A 22,193-nucleotide genomic window follows, 5' to 3' on the forward strand; every position below is an offset into this window, starting at 1 on the left:
TTTACTTTTATATTTCTTTTTCAAATGTCTGTAAAAAATATTTTTTCAAACATAAATTAAAAAATATTATAAATAAAACAAGTAATCCGTGAGATTACAAAATATAAATCGAATAATACTATCTACCAAAGTCTGTTGCTTCCAAATTTGTGTGTCGGGAGATGCTGGCCAGTCTCACTGGCCAGCATTATATAGGAGTTTCAACATACCATCAAAGAAGAAAGTTGCTGACGTCTTTGTTCTAGAGAATATAATTTTGTTTAATAAATAGCGAAAATGTTCTGATCAATCTTATATCGTACTAATCTAGCAGCGCTCACGATATTTGATAGTTTTTCTTCTTCAGGACCATCGTATATATTGTGTGTATGTACATATGTCCGGTAGGCCATTTATTAACACTGTAAAGTCTAATAATATCCCTTTTAATCCAGTGGCATACTACGTTTTACAAAAAGGAAAATATCCTTATTTTGACCTGACTTTAAAACGGAATAAGCCAGTGGATTCTATTTTCGATTTTCATTGCACACAGGCGACAAGATCTAGGAATACCAGTAAATCAACCAGTACCTTTTAGCAATTCAGAAGCACGTCCTGAAGTCCCTTAAAAACCAAATAAAGAAATTAGGTGGCGTGTCATAATGTCCATGGACGATATGACACACTAAATTAAGTCATAGTGTCCATGGACGTTGACAATTTTAAAAGTGTCACAATGTCTACGAACAGAATGACATATAAAAGTACATTTATCAAAAATGTCTTAATATAGCGAAGCCGGTATTCGAAATAGCCTAGAATTTAAAACCCCCTTACGAGGACACTTTTTTAATCCAATCCAAAATGCAACATACACCAAATTTAGGAGCAACTCTTTTCGGGATGAGAGTGTCCCTTTCTTTAAATCTAAATAAAATTTCCAAAACTTTTCTTTTTTAAAAGTGTCATAATGTCCATGGACATTGTGTCACTGGACATTATGATACGCCACCAAGAAATTACCATTGAGTAGAAGAAATTCCAGCGAATTTATGGTTAATCACCTTCATTCGTTCTTTGTAAAGTGTTAGTTTATATAAAAATATAAAACAATAATAAAACATTTATTTAAACGTATTTATAATCGTTTATATTTGCAATTCACAACAGTTACACTTTTGTAGTAAACAAAATTACACATTTTTTAATTCTGATAAATATAATGTTGAATTAAATTGTTATGTTATGTATAATATTTTGTATATTGATTGTATTTTTATATTAGTAATATTTGTATTTGTTGATTTTTCAATTCTCATAATATTTTATTCGAAATAAAACATTTACTACAAAAGGTTATGTGCCCAGGAAACTCAGAAAATTAAATTAAGAAAATTTTCAAGAAACTTCAAATAAAGAAAATTTTTTAAGATATTAAGAAAAGCCAGAGTTTTTCAAGAAATTTTACAAGATATTAAAGACATTTTATCAAGATTATAAGAAGAATCTGTAAGTAAAAATGGATTTTTCAAAACACATCAAGCCTCTTCAAAATGAATTGGATTATCCAATCTGGAAACGCAAGATGCGTGATTTATTGGATTATCATGAAGGAGCAGTTGATGTTATAGATGGTAAGTTAGTGAAACCAATACCACTACCAACCACCGCAACAGCTGAAGAAAAGAAGATACACAGAGATGAAACAGATTTGTTCAGAAAGGCAAATAGTTATGCGAAGTCTATGATTACAAGCGCAGTAAGTGATGAAGTATACCAAAAGATAATGGATAAAGAAACTGCTGCAGAAGCTTGGGAATCATTAATGCTACAATTTGAAGCGAGATCCAAAGATCAATTATTCAAAATCTGTATTGATTTCTTTTCGTTCATGTGGAACACAAATGAAGATGTGAGTCTACATATTGCAAAACTAAAAAGCTTATGGTTGGAACTGAACAACGGTTTAAAAGCAAGGAACGAAAATCAACTGCCAGATGTTTTATTAGTATGTAAAATTCTTCAGATTTTGCCAACACAATTTGATACGTTTAAATCAAGCTGGATGCTTTTAACCAAGAATGAAGAAAAGAATTTTGATGAAATGTCAGCACAACTATGTATGTATGAAAGAAATTGCAAAGGAGCAAATGTGAAAAATGATGAAGCTTTAGTGGTGAATAATTTTAAAAAGAAGTCATCATCAGCAAGTAACAAACAGAATAAGAAATCTGATGTCTGTAATTATTGCAACAAGAAAGGCCATTGGGTACGTGATTGCAGAAAATGGATCAACGACGGTAAGCCAGTAAAAGAAAAGATTAGTGAAGTAAAATGTACATCTCACCGAATACTACCATTAATTTGTGACGAAATAAATGCAATTAATGAAGATTTTTCAAATGATTGGTGGATTGATAATGGTGCAACCCGCCATGTTACGAATAATAGAAGTTTATTTAAAACCTTTGAAAAATTTAATAACTCGTGCAAAATTAAGGCTGCCGGTAAAGAAATTTTGGATGTCCTTGGGAAGGGAACTATAGAGATCAAATCAAAAGTAAACAACAAGGTACTCATATTTGATCTGACAGATGTTTGGTATGTTCCAAACATATCCAGGAACTTGTTCTCCGTATTGTCTACCCAAGATAAAATAAATAATAGTGAATTTAAGTCGACTGCTACTGTCTGTAAACTTTTATCAAACAATGAAGTTTTGTTAGTTGGACATCGAGAAAAAGGAGGTTCCCTATACAAAGCAGATATCGAACCAGTCATCCCAAGAACAATAAATGAAGTTAACTCTACAGAAGCTGATAATACCTTGCAATTATATCATGAGCGATGGGGACATCAAGATAAACGACATGTTCAACAAAAACTCAAGACAGAACTTGGTATTAATGTTAAGTTAGACAACAAGTTATGCGAATCTTGCATTTATGGAAAGTCTCATCGGCAACCATTTGGAACTAGAGAGAAGGCTAGTAGTCCAGGCGAGTTAATGTCATCCGATGTATGTGGTCCATTTCCAGTATCTTTTAGTAAAAAGAAATATTTAGTTATATTTAAAGATTCATATACTAAATACTGTTTTGGCTACTTACTAAAAGAAAAATCTGAAGTTAAAGATGCACTGAAAGAAGTTTTAGCTCTTGCAAAGAACCAAGAAAATCCAATTAAAGAATTTTTGAGCGATAATGGAGGTGAGTTTGATAATTATGAAATACGTAAAATTTTAAAAGAATATGGAGTGACACAGAGGTTGACTGCTCCTTATACATCACAACAAAACGGTGCAAGTGAACGAGAAAATAGAACAGTGATTGAAATGGCTCGAACGTTTAAGTATTCAAATAAGAGCGTTAAATTTCCTGAAGCCATTTGGGCTGAATTAGTTCGCACAGCCATATACATACTAAATCGAACTCGAAAGACTTCTGTTGAAGGTAAGAGCCCACATGAGCTATGGTTTAGAAGAAAGCCTAGAATAAATTATTTAAGAATAATTGGAAGTGAATGCTATGCCCATGTTCCTAGTCAGAAGAGAAAGAAAATGGATCCAAAAGCAACCAAGGGCTACTTAATTGGATATGACACAGAAGAACGTTACCGAATTTATGTAAAAGAAAATCACAGTATATTATTATCAAGAGATGTTAAGTTTAGTGAAGAACTAATAAATTGTGATGATTTTCAAGATGCTAGTGAGAATATTTCGGAAGACAGGAGTGGTGAAATTATATTAAAATTTAAAAATTACGAAAAGCCAATTGAGGAAGTGGATCTAAAGCAAGCCAAGCACTTCTCAGGACAGTCAGTATGCTGTAAGCGAATCCCAACCTAGTCACCAGGAAGATAATTCAGATACTGAAGAAAACGAATTTTATGAAGAGTGTATAGAAGATGGTTATTCAGACTCAGATGTAAGTGATTTCCACGGTTTCGAGGTAAATAAGCGTAAAAGATCATTTACTAATGACGATGAGGAACCGATGAGCAAACGACTCAGAGATCGCACCTTATTACATAATTCAAGATTTGATGATTACGTTATGGCGTCCCAAGATTTCGTAAGTCAAATTGAAACTCCGGTTACATTTGGCGATGCAATTAATAGCGCAGAAAAGAAAGAATGGATGAAAGCCATGAATTCCGAAATGAATTCGTTAAAGGAAAACCAAACGTGGGAAATGGCTGATCTCCCAAAAGATTCCAAAGCTCTGCCATCAATGTGGGTATTTAAAGTGAAAACTAATCCTGATGGAAGTATAGACAAATATAAAGCAAGATTGGTAATAAAAGGCTTTAAACAGCGTAAAGGTGTAGATTACAATGAAACATTTAGCCCTGTAGCCAAATTGGGAACAATTAGAGCTATTCTAAGTGTAGCTGCTAGTCAAAACATGCATATATCTCAATTTGATGTTTCAACAGCGTTTCTTTATGGTCATCTTGAGGAAATTATTTATATGAAACAGCCCGAAGGTTTTGATGATGGTACTAAGAAGGTATGCAAACTTAAAAGAAGTTTATATGGATTGAAGCAAGCCCCACGATGCTGGAACCGAAGATTTGGGAAGTATTTATTGGAGCTTGGTTTTAAGGCTAGTGAAGCGGATCCATGCTTATATATGAGAGATAAAAATGGTAAGAAGTTAATACTTGCCCTATATGTAGATGATGGCCTAGTAGCTGCTACATATCCCAAAGAGTTGGAAGTGTTTTTAACAGAATTAAGAAGAGAATTCAAAATAACTACCAAAGATGCAAGCTATTTTCTAGGATTGGAAATAAAAAGAGATGATAATGGCATTTTTATTAACCAAGAGGCGTACGCAAAGAAGGTCTTAGAAAGATTCAGATTTTCAGAAAGCAGATCGGTTTCCTCGCCAATGTTAAAAGGTGAAAGTTTCGAACCAGGGAAAGAAAACATGAAGGGTTCTCAATTTCCATATAGACAAGCCGTAGGAGCCATCATGTATTTAATGTTGGGAACAAGACCTGATTTAGCCTATAGTGTTGGGTTCCTGTCTAGAACGTTAGAAAATCCTTCCAATGATGATGTTATCCGTGTCAAAAGAGTTCTTCACTACATATCTGGAACAGTAAAGTACGGAATTTCTTATAAAAACAAGTCAGACCAAGAACTTAAATGCTACAGGGATGCAGACTTTGGTGGATGTTTAAAAACAGGAAGGTCCACAACAGGTGTTATTGTGAAATTTGCTGGAGGAGTTATTTCATGGTTAAGCCAAAGGCAAACTATGGTTGCTACATCCACAACGGAAGCCGAAATAGTAGCAGCCTCAGAAGCAACAAAAGAAGTTATTTGGATAAGGCGCTTATATGCAGATTTAATTGGTTTGAATGACATTCCTTTACTTTACGTTGATAATTCTGCTGCTGTACGATTGGCCCAAAATCCACAATATCATAGACGAACAAAACATATTAGTTTGAAGCACTTCTTTGTTCGTGAAAAAGTCAGTGAAAGAGAACTTGAAATTCAACAAATTTCTACTCAAGATCAATTAGCGGATTTGATGACAAAACCCTTACAACCTACAAGATTGAAGATGCTTTGTAATCAAATCGGTTTAGAAATCTCCAACATCACATAACAAGGGAAAGTGTTGAATTAAATTGTTATGTTATGTATAATATTTTGTATATTGATTGTATTTTTATATTAGTAATATTTGTATTTGTTGATTTTTCAATTCTCATAATATTTTATTCGAAATAAAACATTTACTACAAAATATAATTTCCCTTTAAACTGTGTGGCAACGTTTTTATTTATTTGTTTACAAAAACTAAATATCAAAAAATCTTATTTACGTCAAAAAATGTTTCATTAAGAGAGAACGGAGTTACCTTGTTTTCTTTATACCATGAATGAAATCAACTTTCAAACACCAAATTAATTTTATGTATATTAGGGTACAACCAAAATAAGACCAGTGTTAGCCAGTAGTGTTTTAATAACGAAAACCATTTTCTCAGGTCATTTTGGAAACGTTTTAATGCCCTTTTTATACTCTATGTGAAATAGATAGGGCCAATTTTCAAAAAATGTAAAAAAGTTATTTCCCTAATTTACATACATATGTATATGTTAGATCTCTTATTCTGCACGGATTTTAATAATTTTTGGGTGGGGGTTGACAGCTCCTTTAATTTAAAATGCTACCCCAAATAAGGCCTGCTATACATAAAATGAGAATATAAAAAAATATTTATACCATACAAATTGGTTTAGGAATTTATGTTTGCTCCAAATAATTTTTCATATTTATAGTTTCTATTTCTCAAAGTGTAATTTGCTTATAAATAGTTTTTTAATGTTTTGTTTTGATTTCGATATTCTCCCATGTAAACAAACTATTATGGTACTTTACACAAAACACAACATATGTACGTACATATTTTTACCCTTAAATACAACACTGCAAATGTTTATAGAATATTTTTGACATTTGCTCTTGCTATTATTTTTCTTCTTATTGTGTGCGAACAGCTGTCTTCATAGAGGTTTTGTTTGTTTTAAATTTTTCTCGGTCGCAAAGAGATTTCAATCAAATAAATAACAATTAATTTAAAAATTAACAAACTAAAGCAGCTAAAATGCAAACAAATATAAACAATTATTGACAATAAAGCAACAGAGTGCTTACAACAATTGAAATTGGAAACTTTTTACATCATAAACATCAATTACGTTGCTGACAAAAAGACAAAAAAAAAAAAGTGCAAATTCGTTGTGCAGGCCGAAAAATAAAACAATAACAATAAGGTGTGACTCCTCAAGGAGACTACTAAAGGAATTAAACTTTGTTTAGGGAATTTTTAATGAAATCTTTGCTAAAATTTTATTTTTTATGAAGGCTATGGTTTTATTTAGAATTTAAAATTTGTAGACACTTCATTGATAATTGGTTTGAAATATTACAGGTGCTACTACACAAGAGGAACGAGTGGGTGTTAATAGTGACTAATATTTGCTTTGTCTACACGTTTTTATTGTGTTAGCTTCAGTAACTTCAGTTGCATTTCGTGGTGCCACAATGGAAATGAAAGAAGTTTTCGCCCGTGAGGGCAGAGGAGATGTCAAAAACTTGTTGGTCTATCAAATGCGTGATGATAAACCACTGGCTTTGGGTGCTAATTATGAGAGTAAGTTAAATTATAATAAAATTTATAAAGTTTCGCCGTGTTTTGAGATTACACGAAGAAAAAATTAAAGTAAATAATTGTAATCGGATATATTCGATCATATGACACCCTACACTGATGAATTTATGGCGACATCTTATGGTAACGCCGTTTACAACTCATTTATAACAAATTGCATTTTATATGATTATGAGCCTTAAAGTTATTTAAAAATTACTCCTCATAATCTTAACGTATATTAACTAAGAATAGAAACCATAATTTGAAATTAAAAAAATTCTCCCACATTACTTACAGAGTCTGTGCCGTCACCATTACACACACATCGCAAACCACCAAAATCTCCAAATGCTTTATTGCCCCCGACTGCCTTGACACCCAAAAAATCACACTCGCCTTCACGCCATTCTAGTAAACAATCAACGGGTCCCAGAGTGCGAAGTGCTTCTACGGGTCGCGATAAAAAGTCAGAACTGCAGGCTCGCTATTGGGCTTTACTGTTTGGTAATCTGCAGCGTGCAGTTAATGAAATCTATCAGACTGTGGAGTGTTATGAAAATATATCGTCTTGTCAGGAGGCCATACTGGTTTTAGAAAACTACGTACGAGACTTTAAGGCCTTGAGTGAGTGGTTTAAGGTCTCGTGGGACTATGAATCGCGTCCCTTACAGCAAAGACCCAATTCTTTGGCTTGGGAGGTACGAAAGAGTAATCCGGTGCCTCGTGTAAGAGCTAAATCTTTGTCCAGTCCAACGGTATCGGGAAAATCTAGCCCATGTCCTTGTAACTCGGGTAAAAGTTCTCCATGTTTGGGTAATTTGGATCAACATTCACCACGTAAAGGTTACCGGGTAAATGTACGAGAACTATTTGCTTCTTCTAAGAGACAGCACTCGGATAATCCAAAAGAATTTGAACACCATATTCAGGAACAACAGCCTCCTCCTCCTGTGTCACCCAGAGTGGAGAATCATGAAGAAGAGGAGACTTGCCATATGATTTTGGAAAATCGTAGCCATCAATATGCTCAAACTGATTTGGAAGATGATCATTTAACCTTAGCGGGAATACGAGAGAAAATGCAACGTGAACAGGAAGAAAGAGAGGCTCAATTGCGACAGGAAGAAGAATTAAAAAGGCAACAAGAAGTGGCAAGAGAACAGCAAGAGGAAGAAGAAAAACAAAAGAAAGCTAATGAACTGGCGGAGGCACAACAAAAGCAACAAGAAATTGCAAAAGAACCAACAGCCCTAGAAATTACTGTTAAGAAATTAGATGACATGGAAAATGCTTTTCTTTCCACCAACACTAAAAAGGAACCTACACCACCTGATACCGTTCTAAAAAAGGTGCAACCTTTGGAAGAAAAATCAACTAAATGCGAAAAACCGGCAACAGAAGGAAATAAAAAAGCTACGACATTACCCTCTACAGCCCAAAATAGTCCTTTAAAGTATTCCAGTGTTTTAAATAGGCCAGCAGCACCGGCCAATAGTAATGCTAATACAACAAAACCAACAATTACAACAAATGCAACTAATAATGCAAATCCTGTTAAACCAGTAGTTAATACCAAGGCATCTACTTTAAGAGCTTCAGCTGGTAAGCCGATTAACACAACCACAGCAGCTAAAACTGGCTTTAATACTACATTGAAACGTTCCGCTACTACAGCTGCTGCAACTTCTCAAAAACCACCATTTGCTAGTGGAAAAGCTTTACCCAGAAACAGTAGAAATTCTCTACCCCCACGTTCAGTCAACAGCAAACCAGATAATTATGGTCCACCCACTAATGTGGCCTCTCGTTTGTCAGCTCGATCACGTACTATGATTGAAATGAATCAGAACGGTGGAGGACCACAAAAGACTGCGAATAACTTAAAGCGCCAAACATCTATAACTTCAAAATATCTTAACAGCAACAACAATTTAACTTCCCATAAATCATCTAAAGATGATATAGGCAGCTCAACATCAACCCTGAAAGCCAGTAATGAAAAGATCTCATCGTCACGTTCCAGCATCAATCAGCATCCAACAACAGCGGACGATCGTAAATCAGAACCCAAACAAATGCCCAGTAATAATAATGACAACAATGACGGTTGGTTGACAGTGAAAAATAGGAGACGATCCAGTATGCATTGGTCTTCTAGATTTAATCAGCCAACAGGTTACGCTAGTTTGCCCACCTTGGCGCTACTCGATGAGAAGCAAAGTGATGAGGAACAAGAGGTGAAATGTGCCACAGATGCAAAAAGTAAACCACAAACCAATGGCCATACTAGCAAACCATCAAAAGTGGTAAAACAAACGCAAAAAGTGGCACCAGATAAAAATAAAACATTAACATCATCTTCTTCAACTCTAAGGCCAGAAATTAAAAATGCTAAAGCCAAAGTCAATTCCTTGCCAACTCAAAAGAAAAGCTCTACTAATGCTTCTTCGATACAAGCGAAAAAGGAGTCAACACCTCCTTTAATAGCTAGGACTACACCAGCCATAGTGCCCACCAGACAAACTAATATAAAGCGTCAAAAGTCTGATCTGACAGGACTCAAAATGACTTCTTTACATAAGGAATATATGCGCAGTGAAAAGTTGGCTTTGCGCAAACAAAACAACAGTCTTAATGGTGCAGCCAAGTCCTCCGAGTTATTGAATCATTATCATTTGGGTTCCGGTGATTGCTCTGATATAAATTCGTCTGCCGAAACCATAGTAGAAGCTCAGAGCAGCCTTTCACCCGAATTAACTAACTCAGACATAAGTTGTGGCGATCATAATAAAATCGACATTAAAATACAAACCAATCGAGACTTTTCCAAAACTATAGGCGACCTTTATAAAAGCATTGCCAATAAAGCGGAAAATTCCATTACCACTTCATCAACCTCTGGGCCTGGTGCTCTTTCGAGTTGTGATGAAAACGATGAGTGTGATGAACATCAACGTTTACTTGTTGAAGAACAGGAATCATTGGAGCGGCAGATTCGTGAATTAGAATCTACAGAAATAGATGTTGATACGGAAACCGACGAAACTGACTGTGAAGTTGGCATTCTTGAGACAGATCGTGATGATGAAGAGGAATTTGGTTTCCATGACGGCTTAGATGCCTCCTCTGTTGTGTTTGTGCCTATTAATGGCCAGGAGGATGATTCAAATCTCAGCCTGGAGACCAGATATCAGGCCTTGTTGTCCGAAATGTCTTGGGGTGAAAGAGAAGAAGCTTTGGCCACATTGCAGGCTTACGTCTCCCGCCATCCAGGCAGAGCTCAAGAACTACATCAAAAACTTTCATCTCCTTCCAGAAGACGTTCACTGCAGGAAACTTTAAAAAAATATCAAGCAAAACAGGCGCGAGCCCAACAAAAGCGTGAAAATCTTAAGAAGGAAAAAGCCATAAAAATACAACAGCTTTTGGCACGTGTGGAAGATGTTAAAGCAGCCAAGAGACAATTAATAGAAGATAAACGTTTAAAAATGGAGGGCAGACTGCAACGTGCTGCCGAAAATCGTGAACTGTATTTGAGGCAAATCATTGAAAAAGCCCACGATGAAGAGAAAAAGCTCAAAGAAATTAATTTTATCAAAAACATAGAGGCACAAAACAAAAGGTTGGATCTCATAGAGTCTTCCAAAGAGACGGAGGGACGTTTACAGGATTTAGAACAAGAAAGACAAAAGCGACTAGAGGAGAAGGCAGCTAAAGAGGCAGCAGTTGAGAGACGTCGCCAGGAGTTGGAAAAAGAAAGGCAACGTAAATTGGAGAAAATGAATGAGACTCGTTTAGAAAAGGAACAACGAATTGGCAAAATGCAAGAACAAAAGGAGAAACAACGTCAAGCACTGGCTCGTGAGAAGGCCAGAGATCGTGAGGAACGTTTGTTGGCATTGCAAGTGCAGCAACAACAAACCACCGAAGAACTACAAAGGAAAATATTACAAAAACAAAAGGAATCGGCTAGACGTCACGAGGAGAATATCGAACATATAAGACAAAGGGCTCTAGAGCTAACCATACCTTCGAGAAATGTAGAAGAAAATGGTCTTATACGTTCCGAAGGTGAAGAGCAACCAGTTGAAGATTGTGATCTCTCATCGACCGTCTCAGATGTGGGCAGTCGAGAACATACACGTGGCTATAAAAAGAAAATGAAGAAACTAAAACAAAGAATGTCACAAGGGTAAGAACAAAAGTATTAAACAATAAAAATAGATGCATTCTAACAAATTATTTTATTTTTTTTTAATTTCAGAGCCGAAGAATATATGAAAGAACTACAACCCGTTCCATTACACATGAAACGAGAATCTCAAGTTCCCAAATATCTTAATTTGGTTAATAAAGGTGGTGGTTCTCAAGGTTTGGAACGTGCTATCGGTCAATTATTGCGCATTATGGCTAAAGCCCAAGTCTTTGACTTCCAATGTTTCCTTCTAATGGATGGTTTGGGAACAATTTCTTCAAATGTCATTACCAAAGGCATGCAAGATGATGCAGAAGTTTCCAAAAAGTAAGTTTCTATTTAGATATTTATGTAAACTGCTACTAATTGAAGTTTGTTTCTCTTTTAGGGCCGTTGTTCTTGCAGTGCAATTGTATCGTAATGCTTGTACATTATGTCCTCAAATAGCACGTCATGCCATTTTAGGAAATACTCTTGTTGTTTTATTTGATGCTTTATTCCAAAGTTTGCAGGTAAGTTTAACTGATTTTTGCTATTATTTTTATAAAATTTTAAAGCTATTTTGTGTACTCACACTCCTATTCCATAAGACTTTTGCCAAATCGTCGTCATGAAAAAATAGTATTTTAAACCACGAATATTTTTTATTGGATTTATCTCAATGTTTTGTCGTGTTGTTTTTCCAAATATTATACATAATACATAACTATTTTCCTAGACATAATGTATACCCGGCAATAAATTACATAACAAAGATGTTGTTTAATCACGGGTTTAAATAATGCCTATTTATATCTATACATATCGAACATTACATTCGAAATATGTGAAGTATAAAATATATAAATTTGTTGTCAATATGATGTTTTTTCAATAGTCATAGGGCACTGGCACACGTTCAATATATATTGATCAATTTGGATCACGACCCATTTTAATGGATTGATGAATACCTCGGGTATGCTACACCTTCAATATTTTTTACGTCAGTATTTGCAATATTTTATGGTATACGGGTCAGCAGATGATTAAACTAATGCCTCGAAAATCCCGAATTAACACAAATTTAGAAAAAAGTAATTTTCTGTTATATTTTTTAACAACATTTAAAACAATATTTCATTGTTATTTATTTTATTTTATTTATTTTTCCAAATTTTACAAAAGTATCGTGATTGATATCACAAAACATGCTACACCTTCAATATTTATCACGTGATCCATTATAAATATTGATAATAATTTTGGATTTCACAAAATTGGGGTTTTCTGTGATATGGAATACGATCCATCAATATTACGCGAAAACTCCAAATTCATACAAATTTGGAAAAAAAATATTATCTTTTATATTTTTTATTAACATTTAAAAAAATATTTGACTTTGTTTTTTTTTATTTTATTTATTTTTCCGAATTTTACAAATATATCGTGATTGATATCACAAAACATGCTACACGTTCAATATTTATCACGTAATCCATTATAAATATTGATACAAATTTTGGATTTCAGAAAATTGGGGTTTTCTGTGATATGGAACACGATCCGTCAATATTACATGCTACACGTTCAATACATATCACAATACAGCAAATATCATGATATATATTGAACGTGTGACACTGCCCATGAAAATACTGACGCGATAAAGATTGAACGTGTAGCATATCGAGGTATTCATCAAACTATTAAAATGGGTCGTGATTCATATTGATCAATATATATTGAACGTGTGCCAGTGCCCATTCAATATTTATCACGTAATCCATTATAAATATTGATACAAATTTTGGATTTCAGAAAATTGGGGTTTTCTGTGATATGGAACACGATCCGTCAATATTACATGCTACACGTTCAATACATATCACAATACAGCAAATATCACGATATATATTGAACGTGTGACACTGCCCAATGTGTAGCATGTTTTGTGATATCAATCACGATACATTTTTAAAATTTGGAAAAAAAAGTGAAATAAAGCAAATAAAAATGAAATATTGTATATGTTAAAAAATGGTAGATTTTTGCAGTTTTTTGGACGAGAAGTTGCATTGACTCGTTTTTTGCTCGTATTTTTGGGAATTGCGCGATTCCCTTTGACCTTTTTTTACAATTCGTTATTTAAATTACAATTTTGAAAACATAAAAATTTCATTGATTTCCGTTAATAAAGCCTTCATTACATATTTGAAGCATGGAGCCGAATAAGGGCGTATAAACCATTTGGAAAATTATACAGGAGAGCATAAAAAGATCATAAAACTTTAAAATTATATATTTTTGATAATTTCAGTAAAAAATTCAAATCACAATTTGCAAAAATCGACAATGGAAATATTGATAAAATGGAATAAGGACATATATCCATATATTTTTGTTGAATATGTTCAGAAATAATTGATTTTTCATGTACTTATTATTTACTAAATTAAATAAAACGTGGACAGCATCAACATAAGAGACCAGAGTAAAACTTGCTTAAGTTTCAAGGAAGTCCTTGATTATCCTTTAGAATTATTAAAGAATAAAAAATGAAAATCCATTTTTGCTATTTTTATACCCTTCACCTTCGTGAGAAGGGTATATATAAGTTTGTCATTCCGTTTGTAATTTCTATAATATAATTTTCCGACCCTATAAAGTATATATATTCTGGATTCTTATAGATAGCGGAGTCGATTTACATTTTTCGTGCATGCTTATACAAAACAATAAACAAACAAAAACAAAACACAGTATCAAACGGTAAATTTTTTTGTTATTGTGAATTTTCTATAATATTGAACCTAGAAACATGAAATTAAGTTTGTAGAGTCCGGATTATGCGAGAACACATAAAAGGGGACTTTTTGGTACTTTTTCGTTACACAAAAGGTACTTTTTGAATTTTCTATAATATTGAACGTAGAAACATTAAATTTAGTATGTAGGGCCTTGACTAGGTAAGAACCTATAAAAGGGGACTTTTTGGTACTTTTTCGTTCTACAAAAGGTACTTTTTGAATTTTCTATAATATTGAACCTAGAAACATGAAATTAAGTATGTAGAGTCTGGATTAAATGAGAACCTATAAAAGAGGACTTTTTGGTACTTTTTCGTTCTTCAAAAGGTACTTTTTGAAATTTCTATAATATTGAACCTAGAAACATGAAATTAAGTTTGTAGAGCTCGGATTAGGCGAGGACACATAAAAGGGGACTTTTTGGTACCTTAACGTTTTGCAATTGGTATTTTTTGATTTTTATACCCTACACCACTTTAGTGGGGAGGGTATATTGGATTTGTGCTGATGTTTGTAACATACAAAAATATTCGTCCTAGACCCACCTTAAAGTATACCAATCGGCTTAGAATCGTTTTCTGAGTCGATTAAGCTATGTCCGTCCGTCCGTCTGGCTGGCTGTCCATGTAAACCTTGTGCGCAAGGTACAGGTCGCAATTTTCAAGATAATTGGATGAAATTTGGCACGCACGTTTTATTTGACCCAAGGACGAAGCCTATTGAAAATGGTTAAAATCGGTCCATTATTTCACCTAGCCCCCATAGAACAGAACCCCCCGAAAAGGGCTTCTGAGCTCATAATTATGTCAAATATACAGATATATCGATAAAATACGGCACAACTAAGTTTTATAGAAGTCTTGATGACCCTGCCAAATTTCATAAAGATCGGGCCCCATTTGACCCTAGCTACCATACAAAGTCCCCTTCAGAAAATTACTTGAATGTCCCAAATTAACTTATAAACACAAATATCGCGATAAAATTCAGCACAATAAAATATTATGTAAATATAAATATATTCACAAAATTTTATCGGGCTTGGTCCATATTTGCCCCTAGCCCCCATATAAAGCCTCTTTCAGAAAATTAGTTTTTCATCCATAAATTGCTTAAATGTATCGGAACAAGGGAATATTGAAGATAAATGCTTTATTATGAAAAATAAATCACATTTAATATTCATAACTGGTGTAGGGTATCATATGGTCGGCCACGCCCGACTATACTTTCTTACTTGTTTGTAATAAAATTCGTACTGACTGTTTTTTAACACATCAAGGTAAAGGGTATATAAGATTCGGCACAGCCGAATATAGAACTCTTACTTGTTATACATAAAATATGCAATATTTTTGAGTTATATATAGTTATTAGTATCACAATAGTTCCATATAAGGACGAAATACTTCTTAACTTAAAACTATTCAAAAACTCAAAAATTGCCTTGTTAATATATTTTCCTATAATTATGGATATACGCCCGATTTGTTTTCAATGTTGAAATTAATGTTAAAATAATATATTTTTGCAGTCATTCAATTCATGGAATTGAAATGTATTCCTTCTAATTTTTTAAAAATTTTTGTATTTTTATATAGGGCTTTAAAAGAAAGAACTGCGTGACGTGATGTGACAGAAATAGAAGTTGTTTTTTTTTTCTTTTTTGACAAAAATGTAGAAATCTGCGAGTTTCATCTGGCTTTGATTAAAACATTTTTTATTGTAATTTGGAATGTTTATTGATTGTTTTTCAGCTTTTAGAACTAAAAATTGAATTGATGTGACAAAAATTTACAATGATGAAATTTGCAATATTATTGAAAATTAATTAGTCCATAGATTTATTTTGGATGGACATTGTTGAAAGTTTTTGAAATCGGACAAATATTTCGACTATTTAATAACATATTAGTTGAAAATAGCTCCCGTATAAGAATAATATAAGTATTAACATTAATTAACATAAAACATTTAGAAATGCTTCTATCACCATAAAATTCAACACAACTAATTTTGACATACACAAAAATCGTTCAACCTATTTTTTTTTTAAATAGGTCCATGATTAGTAGGGATGCCAATCCCGAAAATCCCGGGTATAGAAAATCCCGAATCCCGGGATTTGCAAAATAAATCCCAGGATTTTTTCGGGATTAAGATATCCCGAATCCCGGGATTTTTCAAAATGAATCCCGGGATTTGTTACTAAAAATTCGCTTAAAAATTACGATCTTAGTTTATTTTTTACTTATGCAGAACAAAATTCAGCACAGCTAATGTTGTACATTTTGAACCTTTTATTTTTTATAGTGGTATGATACCATATATAATACATACAAATTTATTTTTTCATTTCGTCGTAGACCCAAAAAGCATACACATTTTTTGTCTATAGTAGACTCAAATTTGGACCAAAATTAACACAAGAAATCGTAAAAGGACCTCCTCTGAAAATCAATTTGATGCCAATATTAATATCAATACATTACAAGCCGCTATTTGATGAAATTCACTTTTAAAATAGAATCGATCTGAATCTACAAAAATAATCCAAAAATTGTGTAATATTCATTTTCTGTGGCTTTTCATACAAATTATAATTTTTTTTAATTGATTCTCTTAAATGGAAAGTATTTTGTTGTCTGCGTATTATTTTGCAAGAAAATAATAAACCATTTCTCGATCGAAATTCATCATACCTTTTCAAATCGATTGATTTCAAATCGTTCGAATTCCATCACATACCGGAATATTTATTTTATTTCGGCACAGTCAAATATACAACGTCCAAAAATTTACTTATAACCATTAGTATCGCGATGACATTCAGCATAACTAACTTTATATAAAATTATTACATCCCTCTTCCCAATTTTTTGAGGATCGGCCCATATTTGACCCTAGCTCCCACATAAAGCCTCTTTTAGAAATTTAGTTTTTTATCAATAAATTGCTTAAATACATCGGAATTAAGGTAAAATTCAACAAATTTCTTATGAAAAATAAATAATTTTTAAAATATATAAATGGTGTAGGGTATCATATAGTCGGCCATATCCGACTATACTTTCCTACTTGTTTTTATTTAGGAAGTATGTATGTAGTTACCAAATTCCGGGATCTCGAAATATCGCGGGATCCCGGGATTGCAATTTCCAAAATCCCGAATCCCGGGATTTGTAAAAGCCAGTCCCGTTTGGCATCCCTAATGATTAGGCATAGCTTCCATATACTCATATACTCATAAACTTTCGCCATATTGATAATACAAACACACAAAAAACTTTCAAATGTACAACTACCATATTACTGACCCGTCTAATGATAATAGAATAATCGGTCATAACTCCCATATAAAGCCGATATCCGAAAATCACTTTTTCATTTGTTGAATTTCTGTGCTTTTTCTTCCACTTATCAACTAAAAAATCACCTAATTGATTAAATTGCATAAATAACAATATTTCACAATTCGAAGGTTGCACTTGAGAAAATTTAAGTAATGTGACGTGATGTGACAAACTTTGAAATTCTATAACAAAATTCTATGTGTTCTATATACTAAACTTGATTTAGATTCAAAGTTTTAAATACTTCTGAATGCCAACTAAAAAGTTATCGGGGAAATCGAAAATTTGTCTTTTAAGGAAATTTATCTTTTTATATTTGTATGTTTTAAGTTATAGTTATAGTTATATTTATTGAGACTTTTTTGAAACCAATTTTATAAGAACAACATATATTAAAATAACTAATAGGAAATATTTAAGATTATAATGTAATGTCTTAAACAAATATTAATATCGTAAAAATACAGTACCAAACTTAACAATAATAGTTTAAATTGTATATTAAAAAATTATATGTCAAAGCCCTTGCTCCCGAGGCTATCAATGTCGTGAGAGTATATCTCATATATTACTAAATAAACTTAAAATTAAATCTTATAATCTAGAGATAAAAAACAAACTTCAAATAAAAAATTAACCCCTGTGAGAGCCAGGATAAGTTTTTTTAAAAAAATCCGGTGACGAATTAGCCATGTTAAAAACAATATTTTCATTTTGTACTCCAAGAGGAGATACGTATGGTGTATTTGTTAAATTAAAACCTATTTGAGAATTATTTATGTCTTTAATAATAATGTTCTCATGATAACTTAGTCTTTTTATGTATCTTTTAATAATATCAATAACATAAAAGCTCAACGGTATTACACCTGATTCTTCATATATTACGACATTTGAGTATCTTTTAAATCTTGAAACAAAACTTTTACCAATGCATGATCGTAATACCTTTCTTTCAAAAATTTCAAATTTATTCATTAAAGTGGGAGAAATAGAGAACCAAATAGGAAATCCATACAGTAAAACAGGCCTTAAACAGGTTTTGTAAATTAACAATTTTGTCCTAATAGGCAATGATTTATGGGTTAACACTCTGCCAAAACATCCTTTAATTTTATAAACTTTTTTTAACATAATTTTGCCGTGGTCATTGAATTTAAAAAGTTTATTAAAATAAATACCAAGGTATTTAAATTTATCATTGAAAGGTATTTCAACACCATTTAAACTTAGTTTCAGTTTTTTACTTTCAGGGACAACATAGTAAGGACATTTGCCAGATGCGTTTCTTAAACAAATTGCCTCACTTTTAGAGGCATTTATTTTTATTCCCCAAAAATCATAAAATTCTTTAACTTTAACTAAGTGTCCAGAGACAATTTTAAGTGCTTCTGAGGGAGATTCGTGGTGTGCATAGAGTAGTGAATCATCTGCATAGAGTACACCTGTTGAGTTTAATAGGTTGTGGGGAAAGTCATAAATTAAAATATTGTATAAATGAGGTGCCAGAATTGAGCCTTGAGGTACTCCACAAGAAACTTCACCAAATTCGGACCTAGAATCATTTAATTGTATGCAAAATCGCCTATTTTCGAAAAAGCTTTTGAACATTTTAATGATGTGTAAATCAATTCCAATATTTTTCATTTTAAAAAGTATTCCCTTTGGATACGCTCTATCAAAAGCTTTTTCGACATCAAGAGAAATAGCAACTGTACAGCGTCGTTCTCTTAAATTACATACAACATCATTTTGGAACTTTGATAAAGCGTCTACAGTCGAATGCCCTTTTTTAAAGCCAAATTGCAAATTTGGTATATAGTCATCATTTAAATTAATATCCATTTTCTCACGAATAAATTTTTCAAATAATTTTCCCAAATTAGATAACAATGAAATAGGCCTAATTTGGGAAAATTATTTCCTATAAAAGTCCATTTAAATATTAGCCTTTAAAATAATAAAAACTATTAAAAGAAAAAACTACTAAAACATTTGCGGGGTATATAGAAATGACAGATTTATTTCCAAAAAACCTGGATCAATTCTTATGTAATTTGCCAGATGAAATTAGGTTCCTATAAGACTTGTTTAAGTGGAATTTTATTTCTATAATGGTATTTTCAAGCTATTTATGGCAATTAAAGTAAAGATGACATTTTGTGGGGGTAGGGTCAAGATGTCGAAGTGCTAACACCTGCCTTGCCACCCTAATTTCCTTGTGTATCTTACCGTTGGGAATTTTTGTACACAGTTCTACCGGTTCATGTAGAAGCACATTGCTCAAGCACTCGAGCTATATAATCTCTGACCAATGCTGTCCCGTTGCTTAACTTCCGAGATTCAAAAACATCACTTCCGTTTACAACCTCGCAGGTGGCTGAGACGTAAACGGTAGGCCGAAACACGAATCCTATGTTCCTACTCACAGAGAACATACTGTGCTACATCTTGTATGAACAGAGTAAACCCAGAAGTTTGAATTTTCCTTTCCGGACTAGAAAGGAAATTTCAATGAGTGTATCTCATCCATCCCGTATCATATACACTTGACACCAACTCTTAGTCTCACAGTCACTCCTCTGTGGGGTATCTGTTGTCTCGGCAACGGCACTGAACTTATCCAGAATTATGGACCATATCGTGCATCAGTCTTTTAACCAACATTCTTTTCCCGAGAATTTGAGTATTAACCACCACGTGCATCCCGAAGGGACCTCTCCAATAGCCGGGACAAGACAAAGTCCAAAATTCTGCCCTGTGGGCAGATTATTCTTTGGTTCGATCCCGTGTTTAATCATTCCAAGGAAAGACCGAGGATACATTTGATCATTACCAGTTTATAGTCCGGGCAGACTAAATGTACTGGCCGTTTAAAGTTTCTATATAACTTTGTGTAGAATTAATTATAGACCAATGTCCGCCAGAATAATTTCTGGGTACATAAAACTTGTACCAAATTTAAGCACATTTGCTGCTTATGACAGTTTGACCTATACTCTAAGATGGGCACTTACATATATGGGGGAGAAATATAAACTTCAGATTTTTTGGGTTTAAAAAGCGATAAAATAATTAATGCAATTGCTAAAATTTGAAAGCTGAAATAAAGTTAAAAAATCTAAAATGTATTGTTAATTTCGTAGAGACAAAAGCCAAAACGCTTTGAGATAAAAAACAAATATCGTCACCTGAAATGCAAAAAGACGTAACAACCAAAAAATTAAATATAGACTTTTGGATTGAAAACAATCCACTGCATCTAAAATTTAGATTCTAAATATATGTTGTTGCAAATTTTTAGATGCCTATTGTCAAAAAATACCTATGTATCTTGTATACTAAGGCTCTTTCTAATATGCCTTGATAAAGCGTCCAAGTGTGTTATGTAAAAGTTACAATGACTACAGAAACAACCCCGGGATATGTACATCATGCTGATAAAACTGTTTCAAGTAAAGGAAAGTTTTGGCAGAACATTTTTGGTTTGGATTAGAGAAATTCCAAAATAATATTTTCCATCGCTACTTAACGCAAACAGCATATCAGTAAACCCAAAAAATCATTATTAAAATAAAAAAAGTCAAATCAAAACACAAAATAAAATTTCTACTCAAAACTATTTATTGGCACCTACTTAAAGCACATAAAGATTTAAATCTCATTCATCCCTTGAAAAAAGACATTTTTTGATTCATCACTTTATGATGCGTAAGCAGCCAAGAGTAGTGTTTAATTTATTGCTCCAACGCCATTTATGTCAATGAAGGCGCCACTTGATAAAAATCCACAACCACACACACTCTTACTGTTGTCATACGTACCACACAAGCACAAACACTCCAATACGCTGTTGACATTTCATGCGAAAAGCAATGGAGCAACGACTAAGAAGGTGGAGATGGCACAAGAAGAAGAGCAAGCATTAAGCCTATCGCCAGTTTTAAATTGAATAAGAAAAAAATTAAAACAAATAAACAATATCAAACAGAATTTTTTAATAGCAACCTAATAAATGTCGAAAACTTTTAAATTCAAATAAATAATATGACGAAGAAAAAGAAGAAGAAGTGGGTAGAGTATATTGGTATAGTAAAATGGACAGACATACGGAATGAGAATAATATTAAAAAACAAAAAGAGTTCCATACAAATAAAAAATTCAAAAGAATTTAATAACTTGTTAAATAAACAAATTTGAAAAAAAAGCTTAAATTTCAAACCGTCTCCTAGGAGGAGCGAACATTGTTTTGTGTGAACTTTTTCAAAACATCTTTCACTAAGTTTAATTTTCGATTCCATTGGCACTTGAGTGTCTACATTGTCATGAACGGAGAAAAAAACGCACAAACGACAATACAATAACAACGACGACAGCAGCAACAATAGGAAACAGTAAAATTTACAATCACTTTCAAAACTATTCTTAAAGGTAATAAATTCTTTAGCTTTTTTTTATTTCCTTCTTCCCTTTTGTTTTATTCTTGTTCTATCGTGATGCAATTCATTCACATTTGGTGAGTTTGTGTGTTATTTTTTGAGAGAAGTATACTATTGATAAGGATTAAGGAAACTGTTGAATGACGATTTTTGGTATTCAGACTCAAAAAGTTGAAGGGTTAGTTTAGGTTGAAACGTGGGTGCATATTACTTCAGATCCGAAAATACTAGAACTGAAAAAAGTTGGTA

The 22,193-nt window shown here is 32.9% G+C and overlaps 1 protein-coding gene across 1 annotated transcript in view; it reads left to right on the plus strand.

Annotated features, from left to right (window-relative positions):
* The first annotated feature begins 6,507 nt into the window (after positions 1 to 6,507).
* The window catches only part of LOC119600403 (S phase cyclin A-associated protein in the endoplasmic reticulum), a 137,447-nt gene continuing 121,761 nt past the window's right edge, over positions 6,508 to 22,193 (plus strand). The window contains exons 1-5 of the mRNA XM_037950599.1: positions 6,508 to 6,784; positions 6,943 to 7,164; positions 7,462 to 11,356; positions 11,429 to 11,686; positions 11,748 to 11,871. Of these exons, the coding sequence (XP_037806527.1) occupies positions 7,056 to 7,164; positions 7,462 to 11,356; positions 11,429 to 11,686; positions 11,748 to 11,871 (4,386 nt within the window). The 5' untranslated portion in view covers positions 6,508 to 6,784; positions 6,943 to 7,055. The remainder of the gene's footprint in view (positions 6,785 to 6,942; positions 7,165 to 7,461; positions 11,357 to 11,428; positions 11,687 to 11,747; positions 11,872 to 22,193) is intronic.

Source organism: Lucilia sericata, unplaced genomic scaffold, assembly GCF_015586225.1.
Source record: "Lucilia sericata isolate MDLA Ls3-8-SP2 unplaced genomic scaffold, ASM1558622v1 Contig000113F_arrow, whole genome shotgun sequence".
NCBI classification, from domain to species: Eukaryota; Metazoa; Arthropoda; class Insecta; order Diptera; family Calliphoridae; genus Lucilia; species Lucilia sericata.